General features: G+C 64.2%; 1 protein-coding gene across 1 annotated transcript; it reads right to left on the minus strand.

Moving 5' to 3' along the window:
* Nucleotides 1-398: 398 nt before the first annotated feature.
* Nucleotides 399-16516, minus strand: Slc6a18 (solute carrier family 6 member 18). Its single transcript, XM_042695170.1, has 12 exons — nucleotides 16304-16516; nucleotides 15828-15968; nucleotides 15542-15679; nucleotides 14766-14947; nucleotides 11553-11663; nucleotides 10698-10810; nucleotides 9162-9290; nucleotides 6293-6449; nucleotides 3553-3757; nucleotides 3064-3223; nucleotides 2781-2943; nucleotides 399-2404 (listed from the first exon to the last, which is right to left on the minus strand). The coding sequence occupies exons 1-12, from the start codon at nucleotides 16461-16463 to the stop codon at nucleotides 2234-2236; spliced, it is 1830 nt and encodes a 609-aa protein (XP_042551104.1). The 5' UTR covers nucleotides 16464-16516; the 3' UTR covers nucleotides 399-2233.
* Nucleotides 16517-24271: the final 7755 nt, after the last annotated feature.

Raw genomic sequence — 24271 nt, forward strand, 5'->3', positions numbered from 1 at the left:
CCAGGTGTGTCTCTGCCAGGGCTTCTTTGTGCTCAGGGCCTACATATTTTAGCTCAGCTCTTTTCTTGGAGATCAGCCTGGGGTCAGATTCCTATGACTCGTGACATGGAGGTCTCACACCTACAATGAGTTCCCAGCTCTGCATGTCACCATTTTGAGTGCCGCCCCAGCTGGCGTGGATTCCCAGGGGTAGCAAGCGCTCCACCACCACCAGTCCTGGCTGGGAGAGGTTCAGGTTCTCCAGATGCTCAGGACGCAGGGTGGACATGGTGTCCTGGACCCTGTGAATCTCTGGAGATTGCTGTGTGCTGAGGGTGAGCTGGGGAGTCAGTGGGCACTGTCATGGGTGGGAGAGACCGTGTATGGATCTAAGCGAGCACACGCCAGGAGCACACGGCATGGGTGGTAGAGAACGTGTATTGATCTAAGCGAGCACACGGCATGGGTGGTAGAGACCGTGTATGGATCTAAGCGAGCACACGGCATGGGTGGTAGAGAACGTGTATTGATCTAAGCGAGCACACGCCAGGAGCACACGGCATGGGTGGTAGAGACCGTGTATGGATCTGAGCGAGCACACGGCATGGGTGGTAGAGACCGTGTATTGATCTAAGCGAGCACACGGCATGGGTGGTAGAGACCGTGTATGGATCTAAGCGAGCACACGCCAGGAGCACACGGCATGGGTGGGAGAGAACATGTATTGATCTAAGCGAGCACACGGCATGGGTGGTAGAGAACGTGTATTGATCTAAGCGAGCACACGGCATGGGTTGTAGAGACTGTGTATGGATCTAAGCGAGCACACGGCATGGGTGGTAGAGACCGTGTATGGATCTAAGCGAGCACACACCAGGAGCACACGGCATGGGTGGTAGAGAACGTGTATGGATCTAAGCGAGCAGACGGCATGGGTGGTAGAGAACGTGTATTGATCTAAGCGAGCACACGGCATGGGTGGTAGAGACCGTGTATGGATCTAAGCGAGCACACGGCATGGGTGGTAGAGACCGTGTATGGATCTAAGCGAGCACACGCCAGGAGCACACGGCATGGGTGGGAGAGAACATGTATTGATCTAAGCGAGCACACGGCATGGGTGGTAGAGAACGTGTATTGATCTAAGCGAGCACACGGCATGGGTTGTAGAGACTGTGTATGGATCTAAGCGAGCACACGGCATGGGTGGTAGAGACCGTGTATGGATCTAAGCGAGCACACACCAGGAGCACACGGCATGGGTGGTAGAGAACGTGTATGGATCTAAGCGAGCAGACGGCATGGGTGGTAGAGAACGTGTATTGATCTAAGCGAGCACACGGCATGGGTGGTAGAGACCGTGTATGGATCTAAGCGAGCACACGGCATGGGTGGTAGAGACCGTGTATGGATCTAAGCGAGCACACGCCAGGAGCACACGGCATGGGTGGGAGAGACCGTGTATGGATCTAAGCGAGCACACGGCATGGGTGGTAGAGACCGTGTATTGATCTAAGTGAGCACATGCCAGGAGCACACGGCATGGGTGGTAGAGACCGTGTATGGATCTAAGCGAGCACACGGCATGGGTGGTAGAGACCGTGTATGGATCTAAGCGAGCACACGCCAGGAGCACACGGCATGGGTGGGAGAGACCGTGTATGGATCTAAGCGAGCACACGGCATGGGTGGTAGAGACCGTGTATGGATCTAAGCGAGCACACGGCATGGGTGGTAGAGACCGTGTATGGATCTAAGCGAGCACACGCCAGGAGCACACGGCATGGGTGGGAGAGACCGTGTATGGATCTAAGCGAGCACACGGCATGGGTGGTAGAGACCGTGTATGGATCTAAGCGAGCACACGGCATGGGTGGTAGAGACCGTGTATGGATCTAAGCGAGCACACGCCAGGAGCACACGGCATGGGTGGTAGAGACCGTGTATGGATCTAAGCGAGCACACGGCATGGGTGGTAGAGACCGTGTATGGATCTAAGCGAGCACACGCCAGGAGCACACGGCATGGGTGGTAGAGACCGTGTATGGATCTAAGCGAGCACACGGCATGGGTGGTAGAGACCGTGTATGGATCTAAGCGAGCACACACCAGGAGCACACGGCATGGGTGGTAGAGACCGTGTATGGATCTAAGCGAGCACACGGCATGGGTGGGAGAGACCGTGTATGGGTCTAAGCGAGCACACGCCAGGAGCGCCCCCCCCCAGCCCGCTCCCTCCGCAGGCCCCGACGTGTTATGGCTTCAGGCTGGTGGCTGGCTGTGTGTCTGTCCTCTGTCGGCGCCGGGCCAGCAGCTGGGCCAGCGCGATGGTGGGGACCCAGAGGATGGGCAGGAAGGCCAGGAGCACACAGGTGGCTAGCACCCAGCCTGGGTACAGCTTCTCCTCCCGCAAGGGGAACTGCACCTGCAGAGACAGGAGGGGCACTGGGAGGCTGGGCTGGATGCCCCCTCCCCGGCCCAAGTAGGTGCAAGGGGCAGGTTCCCATACTCGGGGGCCCCTGGGAGGAGCCAGCCCCAGCCCGAGTGGGAGGAGGCTGCCCACAAGCACGCTCCCTCTCCTCCTGAGTTGAGAGCAGGCTGGAGCACCCAGCCTTGGGCCTCGGCCACGCAAGCTGTGTACACCCCAGTGCCCGGTCACCCCACGTGGCCAGGCCACCCCAGTGCCCCTCACCCTACGAGGCCAGGCCATGCTGCCAGAGGCCTGTCCACGGGGTATCCAGCCCTGAGTGGCCCTGTGGGGGCCAGGACACAAGAACCCCACATTGCACCAGAAGACCTACATATTGGGGGTTCCAGGCCTTGTAGCGGGGCGGCCTTTGGGCCAGGAGGACGACACAGGACAGGAAGATGCTGAGCAGCAAGAGGGGGCTCACCACCCGCCATGTCACCCGCCAGTACAGGTTGGGCCGCCGGCCGGTCATCCACTCGATGTCATCACAGAACCTGCCACACGGGACACTCGACAGGCCGCCCTCAGGCCCAGGAAGCCAGCCCGGCTCAGCCCCGGCCTGGGAACCCCATCCGTGTGCTTGGGGGTGTGAGTCGGGGGGAGGGGTGGCTCACCGCTTCATCCCGTAGACATAGATGACGCCGACCACCTCGCAGAAGGCGAAGATGAGCAGGTTCAGAGACGCCACAAAGTTGTCGAAGATCTCCAGCCAGTAGCTTCCAGACTGCAGCACAAAGCAGGTGGAGCAGAGGAAGCACGCCAGGCACACCAGCCCTGGAGGTGGGCGCGGGGTGGGCTGGGGTCATAGGTGAGGGGCTCGGGGTCTGGGGGATGCCCCCGGGGGCCACCCCAGCCTCTGGCCGTCGCTCCCTGTCTCCTGGGGCAGGAAGGACCCCATGGGCATGTGGGAGGGAAAGCCCCGCCCTGCCCTGGACTCCTGAGTTGGCCCATGGTGCCCCCACCGCACAGAGCAGTCGGTCCAGGCCCCCTCCCCCCGCGCGGTCCAGGCGAGGCCCCTGGGGTTCTGTGTCTAGAGGCCCTGTGTGGGCAGCGGGCCAAGAACCTGCCAAGGGCCAGGCCCCTGCGTCCACGCCTCCACTCACCCGTCAGGCCCTCCTTTGGGATTCTTCTGGGCAAGATGCCCATGTCCAGGAGAGGCGTGATGATACTCTCCATGTTCCCGAACATGGAAGACAGGCCCAGGGTGAAGAGCATGCCGAAGAAGAGCACGGCCCAGGCAGAGGCGCCTGGCATGTGCAGCACAGCCTCCGTGAAGACCAGGAAGGCCAGGCCCGGGCCTGAGGCACTCTGCAGCACAGGGCGGCACTCAGACGCACACGCCCTGCCCGCGCCTCACGGCACCCACACCACACGCGTGCACACGCCCTGCCCACACCACAGGGCACCCACACCACACGCGTGCACATGCCCTGACCGTGCCACACGGGATCCCACACCACATACGTGCACACGCCCTGCCCGCGCCTCACGGCACCCACACCACACGCGTGCACACGCCCTGCCCGCGCCACACGACACCCACACCACACGCGTGCACACGCCCTGACCACGCCACAGGGCACCCACACCACACGGGCACCCACACCACACACGTGCACACACCCTGACCGCGCCACAGGGCACCCACACCACACGCGTGCACACACCCTGATCGCGCCACAGGGCACCCACACCACACACGTGCACACACCCTGACCGCGCCACAGGGCACCCACACCACACGCGTGCACACACCCTGATTGCGCCACAGGGCACCCACACCACACACGTACACACACCCTGACCGCGCCACAGGGCACCCACACCACACGCGTGCACACACCCTGATCGCGCCACAGGGCACCCACACCACATGCGTGCACACGCCCTGACCACGCCACACGGGCACCCACACCATACGCGTGCATGCGCCCTGACCACACCACAAGGCACCCACACCACATGCGTGTGCACGCCCTGATGGCGCCACACGGGCACCCACACCACACACGTGCACACGCCCTGCCCGCGCTACATGGGCACCCACACCACACGCGAGCACACACCCTGCCCATGCCACACGGGCACCTGCTCACCACGTGTGCGCACACCCTGCCCACGCCACACGGGCACCTGCTCACCACGCGTGCGCACGCCCTGCCCACACCACACGGGCACCTGCTCACTGCACACACCCTGACCACACCACACAGGCTCCCACACCACACACGTGCACACGCCCTGCCCACGCCACACAGGCTCCCACACCACACACATGTACACGCCCTGCCTGCATGTTAGGACACAGCCAAGCCACACGGGCTCCTGCTCACCGCATGCGTGCACTGGGGCAGGCCACAGGTCTGTCCTCTCTCCCTCCCTCCCTCCCTCCCTCCCTCCCTTCCTCCCTTCCCTCCTTCCCTCCCTCCCTCCCTTCCTCCCTTTCCTTCCTTCCCTCCCTCCCTCTTTCCCTCTCCTCCCTCCCTCCCTCCCTCCCTTCTTTTTCCTTTCTTCTGGGGCCAGATCTCAGAATCTCACGCTCTCACTTGGCTTTTATGCTTAAGGCTGGTGTGTGGCCATGGAGCCACAGCTCCGCTTCAGCTCTGTGCTGGTTGAGTGGTGTCAGGAGTCTCCGGAGCCTTCCTGCCTGGCCTGGCTCAGATCTCCCCCTGAGCAGCTAGGGTTGCAGGTGTGAGCTGGCCTCGGGTTCACGCTGAGGGAAGGGGCATGAGCGAGGGGCGCGCGAGCCGGTGAGAGGCTCCGGGACTCCGGAGGCCAGCGTGACACACGGCGTGAGGACTGGCCTCCTGCCGCCGTCCCCGCCTGGGGCTCCGGGTCCCAGGAGCCCATGGGGCTCTGCCACCTGAGCAGTGGCTGTCCCTGGGGTCTGTGCCCAGTGGCACTGGCTCCCTCGGCCAGCCTAGGCTTCGAGGCAGATGGTGTTCACCACCCCTCTGCCGAGCCTGGGCTTGGATCTGTGGGAAATGCTCCTCTGAGCTGTGTTCTGCCAGACTGACCCTGCGTGCTTCCTGTCCTCCCGCACACGGCCTCCTGTCCCACAGTGGCCCCCCCATCTGACGTACAGCACCCCAGTCCCACACACAGCCCCCCCGTCCTGCACACAGCCCCCATCCTGCTCACAGCCCCCCGTCCCGCACACGGCCCCCCCGTCCCGCACGCGGCCCCCCGTCCCGCACACGGCCCCCATCCTGCACACAGCCCCCCGTCCCGCACACAGCCCCATCCTGCGCACACAGCCCCCCGTCCCGCACACAGCCCCCTGTCCCGCACGCAGCCCCCCGTCCCGCACACAGCCCCATCCTGCGCACACAGCCCCCCATCCCGCACACGGCCCCCCGTCCCGCACACGGCCCCCCGTCCCGCACGCGGCCCCCCCGTCCCGCACGCGGCCCCCCCGTCCCGCACGCGGCCCCCCCGTCCCGTCCCGCACGCGGCCCCCCGTCCTGCACGCGGCCCCCCCCGTCCCGCACGCGGCCCCCATCCCACACGTGGACCCCCTGTCCCGCATGCGGCCCACCCCGTCCCACACGCGGCCCCCCCCGTCCCGCACGCGGCCCCCATCCCACACGCGGCCCACCCCGTCCCGCACAAAGCCCCTCTGTCCCGCGCATGGCCCCCCTGTCCTGCATACAGCCCTTCTGTCCTGCACACGGCCCCTCTGTCCCGCGCAGGCCCCCATCCCGCACACAGCCCTCCCATCCCACGCCCCCCACATCCCGCACAGACCCCCGTCCCGGGCACAGCCCTCCCCCCGCCCCTACCCGTCCCGCACACTGCCTCCGTCCTTCCACGCCACCCACTACCTTCCCCACCAAACACTACCTTATCCAGGAAGTCCTCCAGCTGGCAGGCCCTCAGGCGGAGCCGGGCCACTCTCTCTGGACAAGTGGCGTTCAGGTGTGTGAGCACGGTTGGGTAGTCGTCCCTGGAGATGCTCTGCTCTGGGAAATCAAACTCATCGATGAGGCTGAGGATGTTTCTGCAGGGTGGAGGGAGGCTGGTGAGCAAGGGGTGGCATGGGGCGTACATTCCAGGAAATGCTCGTGCAAACACTAGCAGCTGTGGCCCCACGTCAGGCTGAACTCCCTGCGCACGCCCGCTCTGGGGGCCCAGGAACCCCGGGTGCCTGCCCGCCTGCCTGCTCAGACGCTCGGGGCCGAGTGAGAATGGGGAGGAGACGCGCGCTTCCTGACGGGTGGAGGCCGCGTCAGGCCGGGCTTCTCAGGCTGGGCTGGGAGGGATCCTCCTCCTCCCTCCACCTCCAAACACGCTGAGCCCTCCGGAACGGTGGCACTCCAGGCAGGACTCTGTGCCAGCAGGCACTCCGTGCTGTCCACAACCTGCTGAATCAACTGCTAAGCCTGGCGACGCTTGGGCTGGCGCCCGGGGGCCGGTGCCATCCAGCCAGTGCCCTGCGCCACACCTGGCCCGGTACCTGAGCTCTTTTGTGGTTCCGGGCAGACACTGGGTGACAAAATTTAGTCAGTGGCCCACGAGGCTCCAGCCAGGCGAGAACTTGGCGCCGTCTCGTCCCCTGCTGCCCATGGGTCTCTTCTGTGCCCCATCGAGTGCCCCATTCTTTGCATTTTTGCTGGCAATCTTGCTGTTTAAAATAACCTCACACAGTGCAGCGGCGCTGCCTCGTGTCCCGGCCAGTGGTGGGGGTGTGGGCGGGGTGGAGGTGGCAGTGTGGGCATGGTGGAGGGTGTGGTGGAGGCGTGGTGGAGGGTGTGGTGGAGGGCGTGGTGGAGGGTGTGGTGGAGGTGTGGTGGAGGGCGTGGTGGTGTGGTGGAGGGTGTGGTGGAGGGCGTGGTGGAGGCGTGGTGGAGGGCGTGGTGGAGGTGTGGTGGAGGGCGTGGTGAGGGTGTGGTGGAGGGTTTGGTGGAGGTGTGGTGGAGGGTGTGGTGGAGGTGTGGTGAGGGAGGGTTTGGTGGAGGTGTGGTGAGGGTGTGGTGGAGGTGTGGTGGAGGTATGGTGGAGGGCGTGGTAGAGGTGTGGTGAGGGTGTGGTGGAGGTGTGGTGGAGGGCGTGGTGGGCGTGGTGGAGGCGTGGTGGAGGGCGTGGTGGCGTGGTGGAGGCGTGGTAGAGGGCGTGGTGGAGGTGTGGTGGAGGCGTGGTGGAGGGCGTGGTGGAGGCGTGGTGGAGGGTGTGGTGGAGGCGTGGTGGAGGTGTGGTGGAGGGCGTGGTGGAGGTGTGGTGGAGGGCGTGGTGGAGGGCGTGGTGGAGGGTGTGGTGGAGGTGGTGTGGGCTGGTGGAGGCGGCGAGAGGTGATCTTCAGGTGCCTGTAACTCAATGGCTGCACAGCGCACCAACATTCAGTACGGAGCCGTTCCACAGAAATACGGGAGCAGGCCAGGCACACTCGGGAGCCTGACCCGGTGTCCCCGGAGCCGTGGCCCGGCGCCCCGTGACTCTGGGTCTGAGATCCCAGGCCCCTGCGCGGTGGCTGAGCCAGCTGGGGCTGGGCGGCGGGCTGTGCCGCAGCCCCAGGCAGTGAGGCTCACTGGGACGTGAGCACACGCTTGACGCTCTTCTAATGTCGTGAGGGAAAAGACTCTAGTGGGGTCCGGTCTTGTGTCTCAGCCGCAGGTGCTGGAAGATTCTCTTGTTCTGAGGGTCCGCACTGTTTGTTGGGGTGCCGCACCTTCTCACAGCTTCTGAGGCTCGGGGCTCAGGCTGCGCGTGGCACGGCCACTCTGTCCTGTGTGTCTCCTCTGTGCCCGCGGGGTTAGAGCAAGCCGTCCCCTGAGTACCGCAGACGCCCGCGCGGTTGGCCTGGGCGCAGAAGCGTGCCTGAGAGCGGCGGATGCCTGATCCCAGGCAAGTGCCAGCCGCTCCATCTCCAGACCTCGTCAAAGTCCAAGCTGGGGCAGAACCGCGGGTGTTTGAGACGTGTCCCTGCCTCCTCCAGTGCCGGAGGTGCTGGTGCCCTCAGCCACGGCCACATTATAGCCACGCCACAGCCCACGGCCACATCACACGTCACAGCCTTGTTACGGTCACGGCCACACCACAGCCCACGGCCACGCCACACGCCACAGCCCTGTTACAGTCACGACCACACCACAGCCCACGGCCATGACACACGACACAGCCCTGTTACGGTCACGGCCACACCACAGCCCACGGCCACGTCACACATCACAGCCCTGTTACAGTCACGGCCATGCCACAGCCCACGACCACGCCACAGCCCACGGCCACACTACACGCCACAGCCCACAGCCATGCCACACATCACAGCCCACAGCCACGCCACAGCCCACAGCCACGCCACATGCCACAGCCCACATCCATGCCACACACCACAGCCCACCGCCACGCCACAGCCCACGGCCCATGGCCACGCCACACGTCACAGCCTTGTTATGGTCACGGCCACACCACAGCCCACGGCCATGCCACACGCCACGGCCCACGGCCACGCCACACGTCACAGCCCACGGCCACGCCACATGCCACAGCCCACGGCCACGCCACACGCCACAGCCTTGTTACAGTCACGCCACAGCCGCGTTCTCCTGTGTCCCACATGCTCTCCCTCCGTGCCCTCCTCTGCCTCTTACAAGGACACTGGCGGTCAGATTTGAGGCACCCTGCTGCAGGACGGCTCCCCCTCGTCCGGGGCGTGCGCCCCACTCCCACCCCATCCCAGCGGTGCCCTGGGACGCCCAGTTGGCACTGTGCTCACCTGTCCAGGCACCTCCTGTAGTCCATGGTCGCCTTGAACCCCATGATGGAGAAGATGGTGAGGGATGCGTACAGGGAAGTCAGGCTGTTGACCAGGCTGATGACCACAGCATCCTTCTCACAATTGTTCCTGGGTACAAGCACAAGTGCATCACCCACAGTGTGCTCACAGCCCGCCCGCGTGGGGAGACGTGGGGCCTTTCCCTGGACCCCCAGCCCAGTCGCACTACCAGCGCAGCCTGCGGGTTTCCCAGCCCCTCCCAGCCCCCCCCCACCCCTCCCAGCCCCCCCCACCCCTCCCAGCCTCTCCCAGACCCTCCCAGCCTCTCCCAGACCCTCCCAGCACCTCCCAGCCCCTCCCACCCCCTCCCAGCCCCCCAGCCCCTCCCAGCCTCTCCCAGCCTCTCCCAGCCCCTCCCAGCCCTTCCCAGCACCTCCCAGCCTCTCCCAGCCCAGGTCCCACTCCGAGCGCAGCCTGTGGGTGATACCTGAGCCCCCAGGCCTCAGCCCCTCCCTGTACTCCCTCCATACAGCTCACTTCAAGGCTACTAAGGGTCTGAAACTGGAGAGGCCCCAGACAGGGCAGCAGGAGGCTGAGGGCTGGGTCCTGTCTCAGGAGAAGGGCACCCTTGTGTGTAGGCTAGCGAGGGGTGGTCCCAGGTGCTCTGAGGCCCTGGTCCTTGCATCTGTCCCTGAAGATGGCTGGGGACGCGGCCGGCCAGAGTCCTCCCCGCAGCCGCAGGCACCCACCCACCCCTCAGTGGACGGAAAGGCGGCCGACGGCAGACGGTTCTGGGTTTAAAGTCCGTCCTGCTTCCTGGCTGGGGATGTGGGGTCCTGTGGGCCCTAGGAAGCAGCCGTGCCTCTGATGGGGGACGGCAGGGTTAGCACGCTGTGTGGACGTGGCTGTGACCCTTGTGCGGAGGCGTTCCTGCGAGTGTCACGCCCGTGGGAGGCGAGAGCGAGGATCCCGGCTGCACCGTGGGCCCCAGAGGCTGCGCTGGACCCCGGGCAGGAAGCATTCCCGGAGGACCTCGACCGGCAGCCGGCCGTGCTGGTGCCACCCTGATGACCAGTCACCGTGGCCAGCGATTATTGCGTCAACTGTCTGCCTCCCCTTGCAGAGCCCTCTTTGAACCCGCCCATGGTGGCTCCCGGCCTCGCCTTTCCCTGGCTCTGCTCTTTCCAAATGGACACCTTTGTTTGCAGAGTGTTACTGATGGCGTCCTGGGATGGGCAGAGCCCTGGGCCTGGCTGATGAGTGGCTTTCCCCGGGAGATGCTGGACGCCGCCAGGCAGCCCTGCTGTCCTTGGAGACAGCTGGACCCCATGGGGTGCCAGGCCCAGCACCAAGTTCCCGCCCCACATTCACACAGATTGCCCTGGTCCCCAGAGTGACCACCGATATCAAGAAGGGCTTGCGTGGCCTCAGGAGAGGACTCCGCACCTCACCCAAGCTGGCCACCTGCCTGGGTGGATTATAGCTCACCCACACCTACCTCACCTGCCTGGGTGGGTGTAGCGCACCCACACCTACCTGGGTGGGTTGTAGCTTGCGAAAGCAATGTGACCTCCAAAGGCCAGAGAGAGGGAGAAGAAGATCTGTGTGGCCGCGTCCAGCCACACCCGGGGATTCTGGAGAGTCTGCATCTGGAATGAGACCGGGAGGCCTGTGCAGCAGCCCATCTCCCAGCCCATTCAGCTGTTCCAGAACCTTCTCTGCATTCCTTTGGGGCTTTCACACAGGAGAGAACAGACCTCAAGGGGTGCTCAGGGGGCAGGGGCTGGCCCTGCTCTGGGGCCTGTGGTGTGGTGTGGTGCTGTTCTGTGGTCTGGTGGTGCAGTGTGACCCTGTTCTCTGGTGTGCTGACAGGCTTGTGGTCTGCTAGGCCTGCAGGAGGTTGTGCAGCCTGGGCTTAGGCCGTTTCCAGGCGGGGGTGTGGCGGTGTGGAGCGTTCACGCAGGAGCTGTTGGTTTGGCTGCCACCAGAGACTTGGGCAGACTCGTCGGCTCTGCGGGCCTCTGCGGGCCTCTGCGGCGGCCCCCGGGCTGTGGCACCCTCACACCGGGGTGTGCATGCCCTGGGACCCTGCACAAACTGGGGGCCCCTGGAAGGTGTCCACTGCTGGAGGCAGGCCCGGGGTGAGGGCAGGCAGGGGTGCCGCCCGTGTGGAGGAGAGCGGCCCCGGGCTCCCGGGCAGCTTCTCGGCTGTGCCCAGCCCACGCCCGCTCTCCAGCCTGCCCGATGAGCGCAGCGACCCCACATCCACAAGTGCCTGCGTCCACCTGTCCCAGAACACAGACCCCCCCCCCCCCCCCGCACAGCCTGGCCGGCCTGGCCTCTACCCATCTGCTCCAGGCAGCTCAGCCTCCTATGCCAGCCTCCACTCACCTTGGGAGTGAAGAGGTAGGTGAGGCCCTCAGCGGCCCCGGGCAGGGTCAGGCCTCGGATGAGGAAGATGGTCAGGACCAGGTAGGGGAAGCAGGCGGTGAAGTAGATGGCCTGGAGGACACGAGGCATTGGCAGCTGTTGCCAGGGGAGCCGGCAGGGGGCAGGTGGGCAGCAGGCCTGGCCACACCCAGGTGTGTGTGTGTGTGTGTGTGAGTGCAGGCCGGGTCACACCCAGATTTGTGTGTGTGTGAGTGCACGCCACACCGATGTGTGTGTGAGTGCAGGCTGGGTCACACCCAGATTGTGTGTGTGTGTGTGTGTGAGTGCAGGCCACACCCAGATGTGTGTGTGTGTGAGTGCAGGCCACACCCAGATGTGTGTGTGTGTGAGTGCAGGCCACACCCAGATGTGTGTGTGTGTGAGTGCAGGCCACACCCAGATGTGTGTGTGTGTGAGTGCAGGCCACACCCAGATGTGTGTGTGTGAGTACAGGCCGGGTCACACCCAGATGTGTGTGTGTGTGAGTGCAGGCCACACCCAGATATGTGTGTGTGAGTGCAGGCCACACCCAGATGTGTGTGTGTGTGTGTGAGTGCAGGCCACACCCATATGTGTGTGTGTGTGTGTGAGTGCAGGCCACACCCAGATGTGTGTGTGTGTGAGTGCAGGCCACACCGATGTGTGTGTGTGTGAGTGCAGGCCACACCGATGTGTGTGTGAGTGCAGGCCACACCGATGTGTGTGTGAGTGCAGGCCACACCCAGATGTGGGTGTGTGTGAGTGCAGGCCACACCGATGTGTGTGTGAGTGCAGGCCACACCGATGTGGGTGTGAGTGCAGGCCACACCGATGTGGGTGTGAGTGCAGGCCACACCGATGTGTGTGTGAGTGCAGGCCACACCGATGTGGGTGTGTGTGCAGCTGGGGTCACATCAGGGTTAGGATCCTGCTTCTGGCTTCTCAGGATATCACACTTGCCGTCACTTTCACCACTGGGCCTCTGTGAGGTCAGCTGGACAGGCATGGACTGGCCAGGACAGGCCGGGGACAGCTGGGAGAGGCACTGACCACCCAGGACAGGTCAGTGCCCCGTGACTGGGGCTAGTCCCTGGTAGATGCCTGAGCTGTGCTCTTTTTTAGCCTCTATTCCAGTCCCCTTCTACCCCCCACTCCTCTTCTCCCACCTTCCCCCTTTCCTCCAGCCTCCCCTACCCCTTTCCATCCTCCACTGCAGCCTCCCCTCCTTCCCAGCACCCCCCTCCAGTATCCTGGTATCCCTGGGCATCTGTTTCTGACCTTTCCCATTGGGTCTCCTCTCCAGCCTCCTGTCTGTGTTCCCAGCCAGGACCTTGTGGCTCCCATCCTCTTTATCTTGATGCCCGCTGGCCGCAGGCGGGGCCCTGGCTGTATTGTGGACCCTCCCCTGCACACAGTGCCCGCCTCCCTGGGCATGGGCAGTGTCTGGGCTCTGAGGACCACAGGTGGTGGTTTGCAGGTGGACGCACTGCCCTCACGGCCTGCGCCCTGGAGGCTTCACAGAGGCCCTGCCCACCACTTCTGCTCTGGGACCTGGCAGCCACCTGTCCTTGTAGGGAGCTGAGTGTGGGGTCGTGCTGTCTGCAGCGGGCTGAGCACATGCACAGAGTGACCAGGTCCTGGGCAGAGGCCCCGGGGCACCAAGCCAAAGCCCAAGCAGGGGCACAGGCTCAGTGATGTGGTCAGCCTGGGCTGCCACAGAGCCACGCAGCGGTGAAGAGCGATGCTGGTGTGCTTGCTGCTTAAGTTGCTATAGAAGAAGAATCCCCGAGCAAGACCGGGGTTTCCAATCCTAGCCGCGTGGAGGCAGAGGTCAGGGACTGGGGCTTGAGGCCAGCCAGGGCCATCAACAATGGCTGCCCCTGCCAGCATGCCTGTCACCCCCGGCAACACGAAGACAAGCAGAAAGATGGCAAAACCCAGGCTGATCTGACAAAACACAAGACCTCGAAAATCACCTGTCCAACGGGGCTGGGGCACACTGGCGGGACAGCACTTGTGCAGCAAGCACGAAGCCTTGCATACGGTGCCTAGTGCCGGGGGGGGGGGGGGGGACAGAGGGGTGGGGGAGATAGCAAGCATGAAGCCTCGCATTCGGTGCCTAGTGCCGGGGGGGGGGGGGAGGGGGGAGGGACAGAGGGGTGGGGGAGATAGCAAGCATGAAGCCTCGCATACGGTGCCTAGTGCGGGGGGGGGAGGGAGGGAGAAAGGGAGAGAGAGGAGGAAGAGAGGGAGAGAAGAGGAAAAGGAAAGAGGAAAGGACAAAGAAAGGAGAACGAGGGAGAGAGAGGGGGAGGCAGAGGAGAGACAGAGGAAAGAGAGGACAGAGACAGAGAAAATCATCTGCCAGTTATTTGTAAGCAAAATGTATGAGAATACCGCCAAGGCTGGGAGGGAGGGAAGCAAAGAACAATGAGCTTCTTAAGGCACAATAATCAGTGGTTAGCATGGGAGGGGACGCCAGCTCCCCTGAGCCCGACCGCCACTACACCAGTACAGAGTCCTACACCGGAAAAAGAGAGACACAGAGCAGACTGGCCAGACTGAAAACGAGGTAGCACTGGCGTGAACCCTCCCCAGGTCAGCGCTCGGTCGCTGTGAGTGAAGTGCAAGCGCCTCTGGGAAGAGGCAGAGCTGTCTGGATGATAAAAGAGATGGGGGCCGGGGGCCGCTGGCCACGCCTGTCACCCTAGCTACTCAGGAGGCGGAGCCCCAAGGACCGCGGTTCAAAGCCAGCCCAGGCAGGCAAGTCCACGAGACTCTTATGTCCAATAAACCACCAGAAAACCAGAAGTGGCGCTGTGGCTCAAATGGTAGAGCGCTCGCCTTGAGCTGAAGAGCTGAGGGACAGCGCCCAGGCCCAGAGTTCAAGCCCCACAACTGACAAAAATTAAAAAAAAAAAAAAGAGAGATGTGAGTAAATGGTCTCCAGGCGACACACTTCCAGCATGATGTATATCGGTGAGGAGTAGATATGCTAAGGTGGTTTAAAGAGAGCTGGGCTGGCTGGCCAACATCGACAAGCCCCAGAGCGGGACATCACAGGGTCCAGGAGGATGGAAGGACCGGTCCTCTGGGAAGACACAGCAGTGTAGTGAGCCCAGGCCTCACCGCGGAGCTCAGAGCAGCCTGGGAAGGTCCTGGGGAGGGGGGGAAGGGTCCCGGCCCGTGGCTCACCTTCCCAGTGCTCTCGATACCTCTGATGACACACAGGTACACAACCATCCAGCAGGTGACCAGGCAGAGGAGCAGCTGCCACTGGACCACGCCGCTGTCGCCAATGTCGGCTGTGATGTTCAGCGTCTGCCGGTACCAGAAGTAGCTCACGGTGCTGCTGGCCTGACACTCCTGCACAAACCCTGCGGCCAGGCGGGCGGTCACCGGCTGGCCCTGGAGCCAGGGTAGCCACACTGCTGCTACAGCTGTGCTGCACTGAGGCCCAGACCGCCGGTCTCCGCAGCGGGTCCCATGCTCAGAGGAGGCCCAGGCCTCCGGCCTCCCCAGCGGGTCCCGTGCTCAGAGGAGGCCCAGGCCTCCGGCCTCCCCAACGGGTCCCGTGCTCAGAGGAGGCCCAGGCCGCCGGCCTCCGCAGCGGGTCCCGTGCTCAGAGGAGGCCCAGGCCGCCGGCCTCCCCAGCGGGTCCCGTGCTCAGAGGAGGCCCAGGCCGCCGGCCTCCCCAGCGGGTCCTGTGCCCCAGCAGCCTTGGTGCCCATGGGAAGTGTTTCCCCTGCTTCCTTCTGGGTGGTGGAGCCCTCTCCCTTCTCAGGGCCCAAGGCTGGGGTAATGTCTGCCAGAAGCCAGACACCTCCCTGGGAGTGGCCGGCATCCGGGGGCCCTGAGCCCAGCAGAGGCTGAGCACAGACGAGAGGGGCTGGATTTCACACTGATGCAGGGCCCAGCTTCCCGCCACGCGCCACGCGCCTCCCGGGACTGCCCAGCTCTGCGTGCCTCACCTGTCCTGTTGAGGTCTGGCGGGCAGGTGCTCCAGGGCAAAGGGTGTTGGAAGGAGTTGAGGAAGAACCACAGGACCCACACGAGGACGGTGTTGTAGTACAGGCTGATCAGGAAGGACACGGTGAAGCAGCCAAAGCCTGCGGACACGGTGGCGCCCCACACAGTGAGAACAAGAGCAAAACAAACACCCCGCCCGGGACGGGCACACGGTCCTCCCGAGCAGTCTGTGCTGCGGCCTCTGCCCGCCCGGGGGTCCCGTCGTTGGTCTAGGAGGCAGATACACACCTACTCCACCAAGGTAGGGAGAGATGGCCGTCCACACCCCGACACTGCCCCTCCGCAGGCGCTGGCCGATGGCAAGCTCGATGTGGAAGAGTGGCATCCCCTCAAAAGCCAGGGCGATGAGGTAGGGGATGAGGAAGGCCCCTGCGGGACGCAGGGTCAGCAGGAGGTGAGGTAGGGGACGAGGAAGGCCCCCGCGGGACGCGGGGTCAGCAGGCGATGAGGTAGGGGACGAGGAAGACCCCCGCGGGACGCGGGGTCAGCAGGCGGTCACCGGTGCGTCCAGCAGCAGCAGCACCGGCAGGCAGACCTGGGGTCCTGCCTGGCCCGTGTGGGAATGCGGGGCCCTAAAGATGCCTGGGAGGGGGCTCAGTGGCAGCGGGCCCTTCGGTGTGCAGTAGTGAAGTAGACTGCACCCAGGACAGGGGTGTGCGGGCTCGGTCCTCCCGCAGGGTGCGGCGGCCGGCGGGCCTGCTTACCTCCCCCGTAGGTCTGGCACAGGTACGGGAACCTCCAGATGTTCCCCAGCCCCACGGCGAACCCCACGCAGCTGAGGAGGTACTGGGCCTTGTTGTCCCACCTCGGCCTCTGCTCCCCGCCGTCCTCCGCAGGGGTGCCCGGCTCCCCGGCCTGCGCCATGCCAGAGGGCTCCCGGGGGCAGGCTGGCTGCAGGACGCAGAGCGGCACGGGCGCTCCCTCCCGGGACAGCTCCTTCCTGATTTAAAGGAGTCGGTTAATTGATAACCAGGGCCTGTTCCCAAGCGGTCCCAACACGGTGTCCTCCTCCTGTCCACCTGGTGTGGATCCGTGTGAAGGCTGGGCCCCGTGCGTGTCCCCCCCCTCCCCCCCCCCCGTCCACTCTGGTGTGGATCCGTGTGAAGGCCGGGCCCCGTGCGTGTCCCCCCCCTCCCCCCCCCTCCCGTCCACTCTGGTGTGGATCCGTGTGAAGGCCAGGCCCCGTGCGTGTCCCTCCCCCCCGTCCACTCTGGTGTGGATCTGTGTGAAGGCCGGGCCCCGTGCGTGTCCCCCCCACCCCCCCGTCCACTCTGGTGTGCATCCGTGTGAAGGCCGGGCCCCGTGCGTGTCCCCCCGCCCCCCCCCCCCCGTCCACTCTGGTGTGGATCCGTGTGAAGGCCGGGCCCCGTGCGTGTCCCTCCCCCCCCCCCGTCCACTCTGGTGTGGATCCGTGTGAAGGCCGGGCCCCGTGCGTGTCCCTCCCCCCCCCGTCCACTCTGGTGTGGATCTGTGTGAAGGCCGGGCCCCGTGCGTGTCCCTCCCCCCCCGTCCACTCTGGTGTGGATCTGTGTGAAGGCCGGGCCCCGTGCGTGTCCCCCCTCCCCCCCGTCCACTCTGGTGTGGATCCGTGTGAAGGCCGGGCCCTGTGCGTGTCCCCCCACCCCCCGTCCACTCTGGTGTGCATCCGTGTGAAGGCCGGGCCCTGTGCGTGTCCCCCCACCCCCCCGTCCACTCTGGTGTGCATCCGTGTGAAGGCCGGACCCCGTGCATGTCCCCCCCCGTCCACCCTGGTGTGGATCTGTGTGAAGACCGGGCCCCGTGCGTGTCCCCCCCCCCCCCCGTCCACTCTGGTGTGGATCTGTGTGAAGGCCGGGCCCCGTGCGTGTCCCCCCCCCCCCCGTCCACTCTGGTGTGGATCTGTGTGAAGGCCGGGCCCCGTGCGTGTCCCCCCCCCCCCCGCCCGTCCACTCTGGTGTGGATCTGTGTGAAGGCCAGGCCCCGTGCGTGTCCCCCCCCGTCCACTCTGGTGTGGATCTGTGTGAAGGCCAGGCCCCGTGCGTGTCCCCCCCCCCCCCCGTCCACTCTGGTGTGGATCTGTGTGAAGGCCAGGCCCCGTGCGTGTCCCCCCACCCCCCCCCGTCCACTCTGGTGTGGATCTGTGTGTAGGCCGGGCCCCGTGCGTGTCCCCCCACCCCCCCGTCCACTCTGGTGTGGATCCGTGTGAAGGCCGGGCCCCGTGCGTGTCCCCCCCCTCCCGTACACTCTGGTGTGGATCTGTGTGAAGGCCGGGCCCCGTGCGTGTCCCCCCCCCCCCCCCGTCCACTCTGGTGTGGATCTGTGTGTAGGCCGGGCCCCGTGCATGTCCCCCCCCCTCCCCCCCCCCCCCCGTCCACTCTGGTGTGGATCCGTGTGAAGGCCGGGCCCCGTGCGTGTCCCCCCCCCCTCCCCCCCCCCGTCCACTCTGGTGTGGATCTGTGTGAAGGCCGGGCCCCGTGCGTGTCCCTCCCCCCCCCCCCCCGTCCACTCTGGTGTGGATCCGTGTGAAGGCCGGGCCCCGTGCGTGTCCCCCCACCCCCCGTCCACTCTGGTGTGCATCCGTGTGAAGGCCGGGCCCTGTGCGTGTCCCCCCACCCCCCGTCCACTCTGGTGTGCATCCGTGTGAAGGCCGGACCCCGTGCGTGTCCCTCCCCCCCCCGTCCACTCTGGTGTGGATCTGTGTGAAGGCCGGGCCCCGTGCGTGTCCCTCCCACCCCGTCCACTCTGGTGTGGATCTGTGTGAAGGCCGGGCCCCGTGCGTGTCCCCCCTCCCCCCCGTCCACTCTGGTGTGGATCCGTGTGAAGGCCGGGCCCTGTGCGTGTCCCCCCACCCCCCGTCCACTCTGGTGTGCATCCGTGTGAAGGCCGGGCCCTGTGCGTGTCCCCCCACCCCCCGTCCACTCTGGTGTGCATCCGTGTGAAGGCCGGACCCCGTGCATGTCCCCCCCCGTCCACCCTGGTGTGGATCTGTGTGAAGACCGGGCCCCGTGCGTGTCCCCCCCCCCCCCGTCCACTCTGGTGTGGATCTGTGTGAAGGCCGGGCCCCGTGCGTGTCCCCCCCCCCCCCCCGTCCACTCTGGTGTGGATCTGTGTGAAGGCCGGGCCCCGTGCGTGTCCCCCCCCCCCCCCGCCCGTCCACTCTGGTGTGGATCTGTGTGAAGGCCAGGCCCCGTGCGTGTCCCCCCCCGTCCACTCTGGTGTGGATCTGTGTGAAGGCCAGGCCCCGTGCGTGTCCCCCCCCCCCCGTCCACTCTGGTGTGGATCTGTGTGAAGGCCAGGCCCCGTGCGTGTCCCCCCACCCCCCCCGTCCACTCTGGTGTGGATCTGTGTGTAGGCCGGGCCCCGTGCGTGTCCCCCCACCCCCCCGTCCACTCTGGTGTGGATCCGTGTGAAGGCCGGGCCCCGTGCGTGTCCCCCCCCTCCCGTACACTCTGGTGTGGATCTGTGTGAAGGCCGGGCCCCGTGCGTGTCCCCCCCCCCCCCCGTCCACTCTGGTGTGGATCTGTGTGTAGGCCGGGCCCCGTGCATGTCCCCCCCCCTCCCCCCCCCCCGTCCACTCTGGTGTGGATCCGTGTGAAGGCCGGGCCCCATGCGTGTCCCCCCCCCCTCCCCCCCCCCGTCCACTCTGGTGTGGATCTGTGTGAAGGCCGGGCCCCGTGCGTGTCCCTCCCCCCCCCCCCCCCCGTCCACTCTGGTGTGGATCCGTGTGAAGGCCGGGCCCCGTGCGTGTCCCCCCCTCCCCCCCCCGTCCACTCTGGTGTGGATCTGTGTGAAGGCCGGGCCCCGTGCGTGTCCCTCCCCTCCCCCCCCGTCCACTCTGGTGTGGATCTGTGTGAAGGCCGGGCCCCGTGCGTGTCCCCCCCCCTCCCCCCCCCCCCCCGTCCACTCTGGTGTGGATCCGTGTGAAGGCCAGGCCCCGTGCGTGTCCCCCCCCCCCCCCCCCCCGTCCACTCTGGTGTGGATCTGTGTGAAGGCCAGGCCCCGTGCGTGTCCCTCCCCTCCCCCCCCCCCGTCCACTCTGGTGTGGATCTGTGTGAAGGCCAGGCCTACTGCTGTCACACAGCTCAACAGGCTACCCCCTGGGGGCTCCTGGGAGGCAGATCTTTTTTTGTCAGTTATGGGGCTTGAACTCTAGTCCTGGGCGCTGTCCCTCAGCTCTTCAGCTCAAGGCGAGCGCTCTACTGCTTGAGTCACAGCGCCACTTCTGGTCTTCTGGTGGTTCATTGGAGATAAGAGTCTTATAGACTTTCCTGCCTGGGCTGGCTTTGAACCGAGATCCTCAGATCTCAGCCTCCTGAGTAGCTAGGATTACTGGCACCAGGCTGGGATCTTTAAGAATAAGCTTCCAGGTTCTAGGTAGTCCGATTCACATTCCATGAGAGACACCACAGAAGACCTGTGTGCCTGGCAGCCAGCCCGCGGACGCGGGCCCAGGCCCTGCGCACCCTCTGGCAGGCCGTCCACTGCCTTCCTCAGAAGCTGGCCCCCACAGCCCTCCAGCTGCCCGCTGTCCACGGGCAGGGTCACAGGGCAGAGTCTGCGGGGCCCGCGCTGGCCTCTTGAGGCCCCAGGTAGTCACTGCCACTGGCTGGGCTGAGCGCAGGGTGGTGTGGACACACACGCCATGAGTCCCACCACGTCTGCCAAGGGTGCTGTGCCCATTGGCTGCACAGGTGCCCCTGCAGGGGAGCTGCCAGTCCATGCGGTCCCTACCCGTCCTGTGTGCCCTGCCTGTCCTGGGTGGTCCAGGATGGTCCTGGGAAGTCCGGGCCTGTCCTGTGTGGTTCGGGTCTGCCCTGTGTGGTCCTGTCCTGTCCTGTGTGGTCTGGGTCAGTCCTGTGCAGTCCTTTCCTATCCTGTGTGGTCCTGTCCTGTGTGGTCCTGTCCTGTCCTGTGTGGTCCTGTCCTGTCCTGTGTGGTCCTGTCCTGTGTGGTCCTGTCCTGTCCTGTGTGGTCTGGGTCTGTCCTGTGTGGTCTGGGTCTGTCTTGTGTGGTCCTGTCCTGTCCTGTGTGGTCCGGGTCAGTCCTGTGTGGTCCAGGCCTGTCCTGTGTGGTCCAGGCCTGTCCTGTGTGGTCCAGGCCTGTCCTGTGTGGTCCGGGTCTGTCCTGTGTGGTCCTGTCCTGTCCTGTGTGGTCCAGGCCTGTCCTGTGTGGTCCTGTCCTGTCCTGTGTGGTCCTGGCCTGTCCTGTGTGGTCCTGTCCTGTCCTGTGTGGTCCAGGTCTGTCCTGTGTGGTCCTGTCCTGTCCTGTGTGGTCCAGGTCTGTCCTGTGTGGTCCTGTCCTGTCCTGTGTGGTCCAGGTGTGTCCTGTGTGGTCCTGTCCTGTCCTGTGTGGTCCTGTCCTGTCCTGTGTGGTCCAGGTCTGTCCTGTGTGGTCCTGTCCTGTCCTGTGTGGTCCTGTCCTGTGTGGTCCTGTCCTGTGTGGTCCTGTCCTGTCCTGTGTGGTCCTGTCCTGTCCTGTGTGGTCCAGGCCTGTCCTGTGTGGTCCGGGTCTGTCCTGTGTGGTCCAGGTCTGTCCTGTGTGGTCCTGTCCTGTCCTGTGTGGTCCTGTCCTGTCCTGTGTGGTCCAGGTCTGTCCTGTGTGGTCCTGTCCTGTCCTGTGTGGTCCAGGTCTGTCCTGTGTGGTCCGGGCCTGTCCTGTGTGGTCCTGTCCTGTCCTGTGTGGTCCTGTCCTGTCCTGTGTGGTCTTGGCCTGTCCTGTGTGGTCCTGTCCTGTCCTGTGTGGTCCAGGCCTGTCCTGTGTGGTCCTGTCCTGTCCTGTGTGGTCCTGTCCTGTCCTGTGTGGTCTTGGCCTGTCCTGTGTGGTCCTGTCCTGTCCTGTGTGGTCCAGGCCTGTCCTGTGTGGTCCTGTCCTGTCCTGTGTGGTCCTGTCCTGTCCTGTGTGGTCCTGTCCTGTCCTGTGTGGTCCTGTCCTGTGTGGTCCTGTCCTGTCCTGTGTGGTCCTGTCCTGTCCTGTGTGGGCCTGCTCTCTACACTTCTCTATCAGGTCTTGGTGTTTAGTCCCTCTGTTGGTCTGAGTGCAGGCTTTGTGGTGGACTCTAGATGTCCCTTCCCTGTTCTGAGCATCTCCAGAGACCCCTCCTCACCAGCCCAGCCTGCGCCTGCTCCAGGCCCAACGCCAGACAGATCCCTGCTGTGTGCAGCCCACTGTCCACACATGGGGGGTCAGAGGGAGAGGCTGGCGGTGGAGACAGCCCGATCCCCCCCCCCCGCTCCACAGCACCCACATGGCGGGGGAGGCTGGGTCCTCACTCGCCTGGGGCAGGGCAGGATGGGCCCCAGGGACCACGGGGCATTCTCCAGCCTTGGGAATCCCTGCCCTGATGCTACAACCATAGTCACCAAGGGCCAGGACCTGTGACCCTCACAGTCCTCTGCACTTTGCTCTCCCAACACGGAGACAAAAATTCCAGATATGTGAGTTCCAGAAGCCAGGCCCAGTGGATGCAGGTTGTGATCCCTCCCTCCCTCCCAACTGTGTGTACACAGGCTGTTAGTCCTCCCTCCCGACTGTGTGTACACAGGCTGTTAGTCCTCCCTCCTGACTGTGTGTACGCAGGCTGTTAGTCCTCCCTCCCTCCTGACTGTGTGTACACAGGCTGTTAGTCCTCCCTCCCTCCTGACTGTGTGTACACAGGCTGTTAGTCCTCCCTCCCTCCTGACTGTGTGTACACAGGCTGTTAGTCCTCCCTCCTGACTGTGTGTACGCAGGCTGTTAGTCCTCTCTCCCTCCTGACTGTGTGTACACAGGCTGTTAGTCCTCCCTCCTGACTGTGTGTACACAGGCTGTTAGTCCTCCCTCCTGACTGTGTGTACGCAGGCTGTTAGCCCTCCCTCCCTCCTGACTGTGTGTACACAGGCTGTTAGTCCTCCCTCCCTCCTGACTGTGTGTACACAGGCTGTTAGTCCTCCCTCCCGACTGTGTGTACACAGGCTGTTAGTCCTCCCTCCTGACTGTGTGTACACAGGCTGTTAGTCCTCCCTCCTGACTGTGTGTACACAGGCTGTTAGCCCTCCCTCCTGACTGTGTGTACGCAGGCTGTTCGTCCTCCCTCCTGACTGTGTGTACACAGGCTGTTAGTCCTCCCTCCCTCCTGACTGTGTGTACACAGGCTGTTAGTCCTCCCTCCCTCCTGACTGTGTGTACACAGCCTGTTAGTCCTCCCTCCCTCCTGACTGTGTGTACACAGGCTGTTAGTCCTCCCTCCCTCCTGACTGTGTGTACACAGGCTGTTAGTCCTCCCTCCCTCCTGACTGTGTGTACACAGGCTGTTAGTCCTCCCTCCTGACTGTGTGTACACAGGCTGTTAGTCCTCCCTCCCTCCTGACTGTGTGTACACAGGCTGTTAGTCCTCCCTCCCGACTGTGTGTACACAGGCTGTTAGTCCTCCCTCCTGACTGTGTGTACACAGGCTGTTAGTCCTCCCTCCCGACTGTGTGTACACAGGCTGTTAGTCCTCCCTCCTGACTGTGTGTGCACAGGCTGTTAGTCCTCCCTCCTGACTGTGTGTACGCAGGCTGTTAGTCCTCCCTCCTGACTGTGTGTACACAGACTGTTAGTCCTCTCTCCTGACTGTGTGTACACAGGCTGTTAGTCCTCCCTCCCTCCTGACTGTGTGTACACAGGCTGTTAGTCCTCCCTCCTGACTGTGTGTACACAGGCTGTTAGTCCTCCCTCCTGACTGTGTGTACTCAGGCTGTTAGTCCTCCCTCCCTCCTGACTGTGTATACACAGGCTGTTAGTCCTCCCTCCCTCCTGACTGTGTGTACACAGGCTGTTAGTCCTCCCTCCCTCCTGACTGTGTGTACACAGGCTGTTAGTCCTCCCTCCTGACTGTGTGTACACAGGCTGTTAGTCCTCCCTCCTGACTGTGTGTACTCAGGCTGTTAGTCCTCCCTCCTGACTGTGTGTGCACAGGCTGTTAGTCCTCTCTCCTGACTGTGTGTACACAGGCTGTTAGTCCTCCCTCCTGACTGTGTGTACTCAGGCTGTTAGTCCTCCCTCCCTCCTGACTGTGTGTACACAGGCTGTTAGTCCTCCCTCCCTCCTGACTGTGTGTACACAGGCTGTTAGTCCTCCCTCCCTCCTGACTGTGTGTACTCAGGCTGTTAGTCCTCCCTCCTGACTGTGTGTACACAGGCTGTTAGTCCTCCCTCCTGACTGTGTGTACGCAGGCTGTTAGTCCTCCCTCCCTCCTGACTGTGTGTACACAGGCTGTTAGTCCTCCCTCCCTCCTGACTGTGTGTACACAGGCTGTTAGTCCTCCCTCCCTCCTGACTGTGTGTACTCAGGCTGTTAGTCCTCCCTCCTGACTGTGTGTACACAGGCTGTTAGTCCTCCCTCCTGACTGTGTGTACACAGGCTGTTAGTCCTCCCTCCTGACTGTGTGTACACAGGCTGTTAGTCCTCCCTCCCTCCTGACTGTGTGTACACAGGCTGTTAGTCCTCTCTCCTGACTGTGTGTACACAGGCTGTTAGTCCTCCCTCCCTCCTGACTGTGTGTACACAGGCTGTTAGTCCTCCCTCCTGACTGTGTGTACACAGGCTGTTAGTCCTCCCTCCCTCCTGAATGTGTGTACACAGGCTGTTAGTCCTCCCTCCTGACTGTGTGTACACAGGCTGTTAGTCCTCCCTCCCTCCTGACTGTGTGTACTCAGGCTGTTAGTCCTCCCTCC

The sequence above is a fragment of the Dipodomys spectabilis genome, unplaced genomic scaffold, assembly GCF_019054845.1.
Source record: "Dipodomys spectabilis isolate Male_0828 unplaced genomic scaffold, ASM1905484v1 ptg000179l, whole genome shotgun sequence".
NCBI lineage: Eukaryota > Metazoa > Chordata > Mammalia > Rodentia > Heteromyidae > Dipodomys > Dipodomys spectabilis.

What these genes read in the sequence shown, in the direction of transcription:
- Slc6a18 (XM_042695170.1), bottom strand. Translation starts at nt 16,463, where the DNA reads ATGGCGCAGGCCGGGGAGCCGGGCACCCCTGCGGAGGACGGCGGGGAG. An exon ending in TCCCTACCTTGGTGGAGTAG is followed by an intron (nt 15,680 to 15,827) that starts GTGTGTATCTGC and finishes CCGTGTCCGCAG; the next exon opens with GCTTTGGCTGCTTCACCGTG. An exon ending in TGGAGGACTTCCTGGATAAG is followed by an intron (nt 3,758 to 6,292) that starts GTAGTGTTTGGT and finishes CCTGTGCTGCAG; the next exon opens with AGTGCCTCAGGCCCGGGCCT.